The sequence below is a fragment of the Anomaloglossus baeobatrachus genome, chromosome 7 (genome assembly GCF_048569485.1).
Source record: "Anomaloglossus baeobatrachus isolate aAnoBae1 chromosome 7, aAnoBae1.hap1, whole genome shotgun sequence".
Taxonomy (NCBI): domain Eukaryota; kingdom Metazoa; phylum Chordata; class Amphibia; order Anura; family Aromobatidae; genus Anomaloglossus; species Anomaloglossus baeobatrachus.
In genome coordinates this window covers 68553288-68565471 of record NC_134359.1, presented here as the reverse complement: position 1 = coordinate 68565471, position 12184 = coordinate 68553288, and the positions used below count along the sequence as shown (strand labels likewise).

Here is a 12184-nt window from a genome sequence, read left to right as displayed (position 1 = left end):
ATGATTCTGATTTATCAATGAATCATGCTTCTTTCAGACTCTCCAGGCCCTTGTGCCGCAGTAAAGGTAAAGGAAGTCTCCAGAGAGTCCGTCACAATCACTTGGGATGTGCCAAAACTGGATGGCGGAGCCCCAGTTAATAACTACATCATTGAAAGACGTGAAGCCGCCATGAGAGCCTTCAAGACAGTAACTACAAAATGTAACAAGACCATTTACAGAATCTCAGGTCTGACTGAAGGTTTAATGTACTACTTTAGAGTTTTGCCAGAAAACATTTATGGCATTGGTGAAGCTTGTGAAACATCTGATGCAATATTAGTATCTGAAGTTCCAATGGTGCCACAAAAACTGGAGATTGCTGACGTTACTAAATCTACAGTATCTCTGGCATGGGAGAAACCTCTCCACGATGGTGGTAGCAGACTAACCGGCTACGTCATTGAAGCTTGCAGAGCTGGAACAGATAAATGGATGAAAGTTGCAACTCTGAAACCAACAGTACTTGATTACATTGTTACATCACTTAATGAAGGTGAACAATACCTGTTCCGAGTCAGAGCACAAAACCAAAAAGGTGTCTCTGAACCACAAGAGATTGTAACTGCAGTGACGGTTCAAGACCAGAAAGGTAAAAATTATAATTCCATATGTTGATTCATTCTTTCTACTTGTATTTATGATATTGTGCAACCTTTGTGACTTATCATGTATCTCTTTGTAGTACTGCCTACCATTGATCTGGCCGGAATACCTCAGAAAATCTTACATGTACCATGTGGCAGACCAATCGAGCTTGCATTGCCTATTCATGGCCGTCCTCCTCCAGCAGCATCATGGTTCTTTGCAGGATACAAGATAAAGGAGGTTGACCGTGTTAAGATTGAAACTGTAAACAAAGTAGCCAAACTAACCATTCGTGAGACTACTATCAATGATACTGGAGATTACACACTTGAAGTTAAAAATGCAACTGGAACAGCCTCTGAAGTAATTAAAGTGATCATTCTTGGTAAGTGTTGCACCATCAAAAAGACAAAAACAAGATTATTGTTATTAAATAATAACCACATTTTTATGTTTTCTTCTTGGCAACAGACAAACCTGGACCACCTATTGGACCAATTTCTATTGATGAAATCGATGCCACATCAGTAACTGTTTCCTGGGAACCACCAGTGATGGATGGCGGTGCTACAATTAGCGGCTATGTGGTGGAACAACGAGATGCTCACCGGCCTGGATGGTTACCAGTTTCTGAGTCTGTCACAAGAACAATGTACAAATTCACAAGACTCATTGAAGGCACAGAATATGTATTCAGAGTGGCAGCTACAAATCGCTTTGGCATTGGTTCCTATTTACAATCTGAAGTTGCAGAATGCAAGAGCAGAATAAGTAAGTAAATGCTAAACATTCTGTAGATACACTATAAACTATCATTTATTTTCTTGAATTACTTTCTAAAATTAAGAACTGTTAACTAATTATTAAAAATGCACTAAATAAGCAGATAAGTAATTCTTCTTCTAATGACACAAACTGATTTTGTCCATTTTCCTAACTGCTAAATGAACATTGGTACCTGCTACTTTATTTCAGGTTATCCTGGACCACCAGAGACACCACAGGTGTTTGACGTGTCTCGTGATGGTATGACCCTAACTTGGAATGCTCCAGATGAAGACGGTGGATCACAGGTCATTGGTTATATCATAGAGCGCAAAGAAGTCAGAGCTGATCGATGGGTTCGTGCCAATAAAGTACCTGTGACAATGACACGCTACCGATCTACTGGACTTATTGAAGGCTTGGAATATGAACATCGCATTACAGCTATAAATGCAAGAGGTGTCGGAAAACCAAGCCGTTCCTCTAAACCTGCAATTGCCATGGATCCAATAGGTAAGTTAAGCAAAAGATATGTTCAATTTGCTTTGTAGTTTAATGATAAGAATGAAGTGCTTGTACGTGATTTGTGAACACAAGGTGGTTATACTTAGTCCTCAGGAGCAAGAGGCTCAATCTTTGGATTAGAACTATACTATGGCTAACAGAGGAGGATTTCATGATTTCAAGTAGAACACCCTCTTTTATGACAATAATATTCCATAATAGATTACATGACAATGAATGTATCAGATAAGAATGATCATATAACGATGTATTTTAAACTCTCATTTACAGCTCCTCCCGAAAAGCCTCAGAATCCAAGAGTTACAGACACAACAAGAACATCTGTTTCATTGGCATGGAGTCCACCTGAAGAGGAGGGAGGCTCTAAGGTCACTGGTTACTTGATTGAAATGCAAAAGGTTGATCAATATGAATGGACTAAATGCAACACGACACCAACTAAAATCTGTGAATATACCCTTACTCACTTACCACAAGGAGCAGAGTACAGGTTCCGTGTTATGGCATGCAATGCCGGAGGACCTGGAGAGCCAGCAGATGTTCCAGGAACAGTTAAGATCACTGAAATGCTTGGTAAGACATTGAGAAAACAACATTATGAATTAAGATACTTGTAAATGGATTGCATAATTCATTATGTTTCTTTCACAGCATATCCTGATTATGAATTGGATGAAAAATACCAAGAAGGTCTTGTTATAAGACAAGGTAGTGCAATTAGAATAAGCATACCAATAAAAGGTAAACCTATCCCAATATGCAAATGGACCAAGGAAGGTCGGGATGTAAGCAACCGAGCAATGATCGCAACATCTGAGACACATACTGAACTTGTCATTAAAGATGCTGAAAGAGAGGACTCCGGAACATATGACTTGTTCCTTGAAAATAAATGTGGCAAAAAGGCTGTTTACATTAAGGTCAAAGTTATTGGAAGTCCAGACACTCCAGAAGGTCCTCTGGAATATGATGACATCCAGACCCGCTCTGTGAGAGTAAGCTGGAGAGCCCCTGCCGATGATGGTGGCTCAGATATCTTTGGCTACATAATTGAAAGACGAGAAGTACCAAAGACTGCTTGGTACACAGTTGACTCGCGTGTGAAAGCAACATCTTTGGTTGTTAAAGGACTCAAAGAAAATGTTGAATATCATTTCCGAGTTTCATGTGAAAATCAATTCGGTGTTAGTCGTCCACTAAAATCAGAAGAACCTGCTGTGCCAAAGACACAACTGAGTAAGTATTAATTGTCTCTATTGCCAAATGTATAGAAGTTGTAAAACATGTGGATAAGTTATATTACAATATTATATTGTATATGTGTTAACTATGTAATTATAAAATTTCAGATGTACCAGAAGCTCCAAGCAACCCACCAGAAATTGTGGATATCACAAAGAGCTCAGTCAGCCTATCTTGGTCTCGTCCTAGAGATGATGGTGGTTCTCGAGTCACAGGATACTATATTGACCGCAAAGAGACAACCACAGATAAATGGGTTAGACATAATAAGACCCAAATCACTACAACTATGTATACCATCACAGGACTTGTTCCAGATGCTGAATATCAGTTCCGTATTATTGCACAAAATGAAATAGGACTGAGCGAGCCAAGCCCATCATCTGACTCTCTTGTTTGTAAAGATCCATTTGGTAAGTGGTTAAATTACTCGATAACGTGTTATAGCGTAATCATTATAAATGTCTAGTGTTGACAATAAAATTATAATCTTTTGTATTTTACAGACAAACCAAGTCAACCAGGTGAAATTGAAGTTACATCTGTTTCAAAAGATAGTATAACAATACAATGGGAAAAACCAGAGTGTGATGGCGGTAAAGATATCCTTGGCTACTGGGTTGAATACCGACAGTCTGGAGACAGCGCCTGGAAGAAGTGCAATAAAGAACTTATCAAGGACAGGCAGTTCACCATGGGTGGTCTACTGGAAGCTACTGAATATGAATTCAGAGTATCTGCCGTAAATGAAACCGGAGTTAGCCGACCTCGTAGAACTGCAATGGCTGTGAAAACTAAACTAACTTGTAAGTTTTACCTTAACATTTTTCAGTTATATTGAAACAATTTTATGTAAGTTGTCAAGTTACTAATAATTTTTTTTTTTTTACAATTTTTTTTTATTACACAGCCGGGGAAGCTCCTGGTCTACGTCAAGAAATAAAAGAAGTCACAACTAAACTAGGTGAAAGTGCTAAACTAACCTGCCAGATAGTCGGTAGACCATTGCCTGACATCAAATGGTACCGCTTTGGCAAAGAATTGATACAAAGCCGGAAGTACAAAATGTCCTCAGATGGACGTAACCACACACTGACTGTTTTGACTGAAGAGCAAGAAGATGAAGGTCTCTACACTTGTATTGCAGTTAATGATTCTGGAGAAATTGAAACAAGTGGCAAACTACTTTTGGAAGCCACTCCACAATTCCATCCTGGTTTCCCTCTGAAGGAGAAATATTATGCAGGAGTTGGCACAACTCTTCGCCTTCACGTGGCATACATTGGACGCCCTGTGCCAGCCATTACATGGTTCTATGGCAAAAAACCATTGAAATCTTCAGATAATATCACCATTGAGAACACTGAACATTATACCCACCTTGTGATTAAGAATGTGCAGCACAAGACTCATGCTGGCAAATACAAGGTCCAACTAAGCAACATATTTGGAACAGTTGATACAGTACTCAATGTTGATATACAAGGTATAGTATTATTTAATATCACAATCTTCAATACTTTTCATTTTTTCATGTGACAAATATAATTGAACTTAAAAATGTTTCCTTCTCCACAGATAAACCAGATAAGCCCACAGGTCCAATAGTTGTCGATGCTTTACTGAAAAATTCAGTTGTGATCAGCTGGAAGCCACCAGAGGATGATGGTGGATCATTTGTGACTAACTATGTCGTGGAACGCAGAGAAGCTAAAGAAGGAGAAGTATGGCAGCTAGTGTCTTCTGCAATTTCTGGAACTACTTGCCGCATTGTTAACCTGAATGAAAATGCCGGCTATTACTTCCGTGTTTCTGCTCAAAACTTGTATGGCATCAGTGAACCTTTGGAGATACCATCTATTGTTCTAATCAAGAGTCCATTTGGTGAGTAGAGTTGCAATAGTAGGTACAAAAAACATATAAAGTATGTGGAAGCAACCTATTTTTAAGAGTAGATTTCTGTACCTAAAGTATTGTAAATTTAAATTGCAGAAAAACCAGGAGCCCCGGTTAAACCAGTGGTTACAGCCATCACAAAGGACTCATGTGTTGTTTCCTGGAAACCACCAGCCAGCGATGGAGGTGCAAAGATTACAAACTACTTCCTTGAGAAACGTGAGAAGAAGCAGAACAAATGGATTTCTGTGACAACTGAGGAAATTCATGAAACAGTATACGCTGTAAAGGGTCTCATTGAAGATCTTGAATATGAGTTTCGTGTTAAATGTGAAAATCTTGGAGGCGAAAGTGAATGGAGTGAAATATCTGAACCTATGGTTCCCAAATCTGATGTACCAGTTCGTGCTCCACACTTTAAGGAAGAACTAAGAAGCCTCAATGTTAAATATAAGAGCACAGCTACATTTGTCTGCAAAGTTGTTGGCCATCCTAAACCTGTTGTTAAATGGTTTAAACAAGGCAAAGAGATACTTCCAGATGGAGAAAAGGTGAAGCTACAGGAATTCAAGGGAGGATATTACCAGCTTGTAATCACAAATGTCTTTGAAGACGATGCTACAGTTTACCAAGTTAGAGCAACCAACCAAGGAGGGTCTATTTCTGCTACAGCTTCCTTGGATGTGGAAGGTAAACAAAGTTTTTAATAATCTTTTGGAGTTAGAGTTTCTATTGTTAAGCACTAGCCTAACCTTTTCTATTCTCTTTTTTTTTCTTTCATTTAATGCAGTACCTGCTAAAATTAATCTGCCTAAGCATCTGGAAGGAATGGGTGCTGTTCATGCCCTGAGAGGTGAAATCGTCAGTATCAAAATCCCATTCTCTGGCAAACCAGACCCTGTTATCACATGGCAGAAGGGGCAGGATCTTATTGATAACAATGGACAATATCAAGTCATTGTTACCCGATCATTCACATCACTTGTCTTCTCAAATGGTGTAGACAGGAAAGATGCTGGCTTTTATGTGGTCTGTGCAAAGAACAGATTTGGAATTGACCAGAAGACAGTAGAGTTAGATGTTGCCGATGTTCCTGACTCACCCAGAGGACTTAAAGTCAGTGATGTTTCAAGAGATTCTGTTAATCTAACTTGGGCTGCTCCAGCAACTGATGGTGGAAGTAAAATTAGCAGCTATATCATTGAGAAATGCGCCACCACAGCTGAGAGATGGATTAGAGTTGGACAATCTCGTGAAACTCGATACACCGTGGTTAACTTATTTGGCAAAACAAGATATCAGTTCAGAGTAATAGCTGAAAATAAGTTTGGACAGAGTAAACCATCTGATCCAACAGATGCAGTTGTTACTAAGGAAGATAAAACAAGAATGTTGAACTATGATGACGAAGTCTCAGAAATAGAAATCTCCACCACAAAAGCAGTACACTCTTCCACCAAAGTACTTCATGAAAGATACTCCATTGCTGAAGAGCTTGGACATGGACAGTTTGGAATTGCTCATCGTTGTATTGAAAATGCTTCGAAGAAAACATTCCTTGCCAAGTTTGTAAAAGTTAAGGGTGCTGATCAGGTTGCAGTGAAGAAAGAAATTTCTATACTGAACATTGCTCGTCACAAGAACATCTTGTACCTTCATGAGTCATTTGACAGTCTAGAGGAACTTGTTATGATCTTTGAGTTTATATCTGGTGTTGACATATTTGAAAGAATCAGTACAGCAGGATTTGATCTTTGTGAAAAGGAAATTGTTTCATATGTTCGCCAGATCTGTGAAGCTCTTGAATTCCTTCATTCCCACAGTGTTGGAAACTTTGATATTAGACCAGAAAATATCATATATAGAACAAGAAAAAGCTCAAGTATCAGAATAACTGAATTTGGTCAAGCAAGACAGTTGGTGCCTGGAGACAGCTTTAGACTTCAGTTTACTGCTCCAGAATATTATGCACCAGAAGTTCACCAACATGATTTGGTCAGCACTGCAACTGATATGTGGTCTCTTGGTACACTTGTCTATATACTTTTTAGTGGCCTTAATCCATTTGCTGCAGAAACAAACCAGCAGATCATTGAGAACATCACCAATTCTGAATACAACTTTGAAGATGAAGCCTTTAAAGATGTCAGTTTGGAAGCACTGGATTTCATCGACCGACTTTTGGTAAAAGAAAGAAAGAGTCGCATGACTGCTGCAGAAGCTCTTGTGCACCCATGGTTGAAACAGAAGACTGAAAAGATAAGCACAAAAGTCATTAAGACATTAAGACACAGACGGTATTATCAAAGCTTGGTTAAGAAGGAATGGAATTTTGTAGTCTCTGTTGCTCGTATCGCTCTTGGTGGTGCAATAAGATCCCAGAAAGGAGTTACAGTTGCTAAGGTAAAAGTTGCTTCAATTGAAATTGGACCACTGGCTGGACAAGTATCACATTCAGTTGGAGAAGAAGGAGGATATGCCAGATTCTCATGCAAGATTGAAAACTATGATCAAGCTACAGAAGTTACTTGGTACTTTGGCATCCGTCAGTTAGAAAACAGCGATAAGTATGAAATCACATATAATGAAGGATTGGCTACCATATACATTAAAGACATAAGAAAATCTGATGATGGCACTTATAGATGCAAAGTAGTCAATGACTATGGTGAGGACAGCTCATACGGAGAACTATTTGTCAGCGGTGTAAGAGAACAATCTGATTACTACCGATGCAGAACTGTGAAGAAAGTAAAACGCAGAGTTGATGCCATGAGGCTTTTGCAGAGACCACCTGAGTTCACCTTACCTCTGTTTAATCGTACTGCTTATATCGGTGAAAATATCAGATTTGGAGTAACAATAACAGTCCACCCTGATCCACAAGTAACATGGCTTAAGTCAGGTCAGAAAATCAAACCTGGTGAAGATGAGAAGAAATATACTTTTGAATCTGACAAAGGATTGTACCAGCTGATCATTAACAATTTGACCACAGATGACGATGCTGAATATACAGTTGTGGCAAAGAACAGATATGGTGAAGACAGCTGCAAAGCAAAGCTCACGGTCATTCCTCATCCAGCAGCAGCAGACAATACTTTAAGACCAATGTTTAAACGCTTGCTTGCAAATGCTGAGTGTCAAGAGGGACAGTCTATCCGCTTTGAAATTAGAGTTTCTGGTACTCCAAAACCAACACTGGTATGGGAAAAAGATGGCCAAGCTTTAGCACTGGGTCCCAACATTGAAATAGTTCATGAAGGTCTTGATTATTATGTACTTATCATTAGAGACACCCTTCCAGAAGATACAGGCTACTACAGAGTCACTGCTACAAACAGTGCAGGATCAACAAGCTGTCAAGCATACCTTAAGGTGGAACGTATGAGGTATGTCAAGCATGAATACAAATCTGAAGAGGAGCGTAAAGTACACGTTCAAAAACAGATCGACAAGACTCTAAGACTAGCAGAAATTCTTTCTGGTACTGATTCAGTTCCACTAACTCCAGTAGCCCAACAGGCACTAAGAGAAGCTGCTATTTTGTACAAGCCAGCTGTAAGCACAAAAACTGTGAAGGGAGAATTTGAAATTACTAAAGAAGAAAAGAAGAAAGAAGTAAAAGCAATTCGTATGCCATACGAAATACCTGAGCCACGGGTACGTACTGTGTCTGCTCTTGAGGAAGATCATTCAATTAAGAAGTTTGTACCAATGTCTGACATGAAATGGTACAAGAAATTGAGAGATCATTATGAAATGCCAGAACCACTAGATCGTATTGTCCAAAAACGTCCAAAACGTATTCGTCTTTCAAGATGGGAGCAATTCTATGTAATGCCACTGCCACGCATCACTGATCAATACAAACCTAAATGGCACATACCAAAATTATCACAGGATGATCTAGAAACTGTCAGGCCTGCTCGTCGTCGTACACCTTCACCAGATTATGAACTTTATTACAGACCAAGAAGACGCTCTCTTGGAGATGTTACAGATGATGACCTCCTTCTTTCTGTTAATGACTACTTGGCTATGAAAAGAGTTGAAGAAGAAAGGCTACGTTTAGAAGAAGAGCTGGAACTTGGCTTTTCTGCTTCTCCTCCCAGTCGCAGTCCTCCAAGATTTGAACTATCAACTCTTCGGTACACCTCACCAGAAGCTCGTGTAAGCCGAGAGAAGAAAAGTGAGGCAGAAACCAGGTATGCAAGTTACCGAATCCCAGTGAAAGAGGAAGTAACAACAAGTTATGCAGACCTCCGAGAACGTTATGACAGAGCTGTATATAAACCTCCCAGACAAAAGCAAAGAGTCTTTGAAGAAAGAGAAGATGAAGAATTACTTCGCCCATACAGCACATCTCAGAGGCTCTCTCAGTACACAAGAGATCTTGAATATATGGAAAAACAAGAAAAAAGTAGACTGCTGGCGAGGAGGGAAAGAGAAATTACTGAAATAACTGATGTTGAAGAAGCAGAGGAAGAAGTAGTTAGCAAACTCAGCAGAAAGGTGCGTCAAACATCTCCTGAAGTAACAAGATTACTTGGCCGACGAAGATCACTGTCACCAACTTATATTGAGCTTATGCGCCCTGTATCAGAACTAATAAGACCTCGTTCAAAACCAGCTGCACCAGAGAGACGATCTCCTACACCTGAAAGAACAAGGCCTCGATCTCCCAGTCCTGTTTCAAGTGAAAGATCACTTTCCCGTTTTGAAAGAACAGCAAGATTTGATATTTTTTCAAGATACGAATCAATGAAAGCAGCTCTAAAAACACAAAAGACTTCAGAAAGGAAATATGAGGTGTTGACACAACAGCCTTTTACACTGGACAATGCTCCTCGTATAACTCTGAGAATGCGATCTCATCGTGTGCCTATTGGCCAAAACACTAGATTCATTCTAAATGTACAGTCAAAACCTACTGGTGAAATTCAATGGTATCACAATGGTATTGAAATTCAAGAGAGCAGTAAGCACCATATTTCCAATGTCAGTGGAGTATTGACTCTGGAAATAATTGAGTGTCAACCTGAAGATAGTGGAACATACCGTGCTCTTTGTACAAACTACAAAGGAGAGACTTCTGATTATGCCACACTAGATGTTGCTGGAGGAGATTTTTCCACCTATATTCCAAAAAGGAAGGATGAAGTGGTGTCCAGATCTGCTTTCCCAGAGCTCCTTAAATCAGAAGACTATGCAATCTCGTCATTTAAGAAAAGTTCTGAATTTGAGGCCAGCTCTGCGAGAAGGGAAGTTAGATCGCAAATAACTTCTTCAAGAGAGTCCAAAGAATCATATGAAGCTTATGCATCTGAAGAGAAGAGAGTCTCAGCTTCAGAAGGAAGAGCACTAGAAGAAAGGGTTGTGCAGAGAAAATTTAAAACTTCAGAGCCTGCAAAAATTCTAACAAAACCACAATCTGTGACAGTGTCCGAAGGTGAGCATGTCAGGTTTTCATGTGACTTTGATGGTGAGCCAACACCAACAGTTGCATGGCTGCTTGCTGGAAAATCTATTGTCTCCTCTGCTCGGCACCACATATCTTCATCAAAGTATAGCTCAAGCTTTGAAATCACATCTGTCAAGCTGTCTGATGAAGGAAGTTACACAGTAGTGGTTGAAAATTCTGAAGGAAAGCAAGAAGCACACTTCACTTTGACAATTAAACGCTCAAAGGCAGCAGAAAAAGGTGTTACCTCCCCAACGAGAGTGAAATCTCCAGAGCCTCACAAAAAGTCTCATGATTCAGTAAAATCACCACGACGAGTAAAGTCTCCAGAACCAGCTACACCAAAAAAGTCAGCTGCCAAATCACCCGCTGACAAAGTGCAATTACCTGCTGTTACAGCTCCAAAGATTGCCCAAAACTTGAAGGCTTTGGCAAGTCATGACACAGCAAAACTGTCATGTGTAGTTGAAAGCACACTGCTTAATGGTAGAGAAGTTTCATGGTTTAAAAATGGCAAAAAGCTGAGGGAAGATGGTCATTTCAGCTTTCACTACTCGTCTACTGGGACTTATGAGTTGAACATCCACAATATTTCTGAAACTGACCAAGGTGAATATGTTTGTGAGATTGTTGGAGAAGGAGGTGTGTCGAAAACCAACCTGCAGTTCATTGGGCAGACATTTAGAAATGTTTACTCTCAAGTCTCCAGTGTAATTGAATCCATGAAATCTGTACAGAAAGCCACATCTAAAGCTGTAGTTCATGAAGAAGTTACTAAAACTGATAAGGTCTCAGAAGAAATCAAAATCGTTCACACTGAGACTAAAGCTTCTGTCAGTAATGTAACATTTAATGAAGGTCAAAAAGTCTCCCTGAAGGCCAACATACCTGGAGCATCAAATGTAAAATGGGTACTCAATGGATCTGAGCTGAAGAACTCTGAAGACTACAGATATGGAGTATCTGGTAGTGATCAAACTATAACCATCAAAAAAGTCAGCAGTAAAGATCAAGGAGTCCTTACCTGTGAAGCAAAAACAGATCAAGGAATTGTGAGATGCCAATTTGACCTGACATTAGTCAAAGATTTATCAAATGCACCATCATTTGTCTACCAACCCAAATCCCAAAATATCAATGAAGGTCAGAATGTTATCTTCACATGTGAAATCACAGGGGATCCAACTCCTGACGTTGAGTGGTTTAAAGACAATATACCGGTAAGTAACGCTAAATTACTATTGCAAAATATGGGATAGAACTTAAGGAAGGATTCTTTAAAGTTAAAGGGCTTTCCCCACAATCAAATTACATGTCCAATTAACAGGATAGGTGATGTGTCTAATCAGTTTGAGTCCCAATCCTAGAACCCCCACTTCTCACGAAAATAGAGGTCTCCAAGTGTCCGAGTAGAGCAGAAGTGAACATACATGCCCACCGTCTCATTCATTGTCTTTGGGACTGCTGAATACAGCCAAATTCAGCTTTCGGCTACCTGCAGTAGCCCCATTTTTGCATTGTTTGTAGAAAAGTAATTACAATTCTCTTTCATATAACCTATACATAAAATTATGCACAATAAAATATGACTTTAAACCATGGGTACACAACAGAAATTAATTAATGAAATTTTTCACTTTTGGGATATGAAATAATTGGATGCTA

The 12184-nt window shown here is 39.4% G+C and overlaps 1 protein-coding gene across 5 annotated transcripts in view; it reads left to right on the top strand.

Annotated features, from left to right (window-relative positions):
- Nucleotides 1-12184, top strand: part of TTN (titin) — a 312175-nt gene that overhangs the window by 295268 nt on the left and 4723 nt on the right. For all 5 annotated transcript variants that reach the window (XM_075317392.1, XM_075317390.1, XM_075317394.1 and 2 more), the window contains 12 exons: nucleotides 38-631; nucleotides 725-1012; nucleotides 1099-1398; nucleotides 1603-1905; nucleotides 2188-2490; nucleotides 2569-3153; nucleotides 3267-3572; nucleotides 3666-3965; nucleotides 4070-4645; nucleotides 4738-5043; nucleotides 5152-5745; nucleotides 5846-11739. In XM_075317392.1, the coding sequence (XP_075173507.1) occupies nucleotides 38-631; nucleotides 725-1012; nucleotides 1099-1398; nucleotides 1603-1905; nucleotides 2188-2490; nucleotides 2569-3153; nucleotides 3267-3572; nucleotides 3666-3965; nucleotides 4070-4645; nucleotides 4738-5043; nucleotides 5152-5745; nucleotides 5846-11739 (10349 nt within the window). The remainder of the gene's footprint in view (nucleotides 1-37; nucleotides 632-724; nucleotides 1013-1098; nucleotides 1399-1602; nucleotides 1906-2187; nucleotides 2491-2568; nucleotides 3154-3266; nucleotides 3573-3665; nucleotides 3966-4069; nucleotides 4646-4737; nucleotides 5044-5151; nucleotides 5746-5845; nucleotides 11740-12184) is intronic.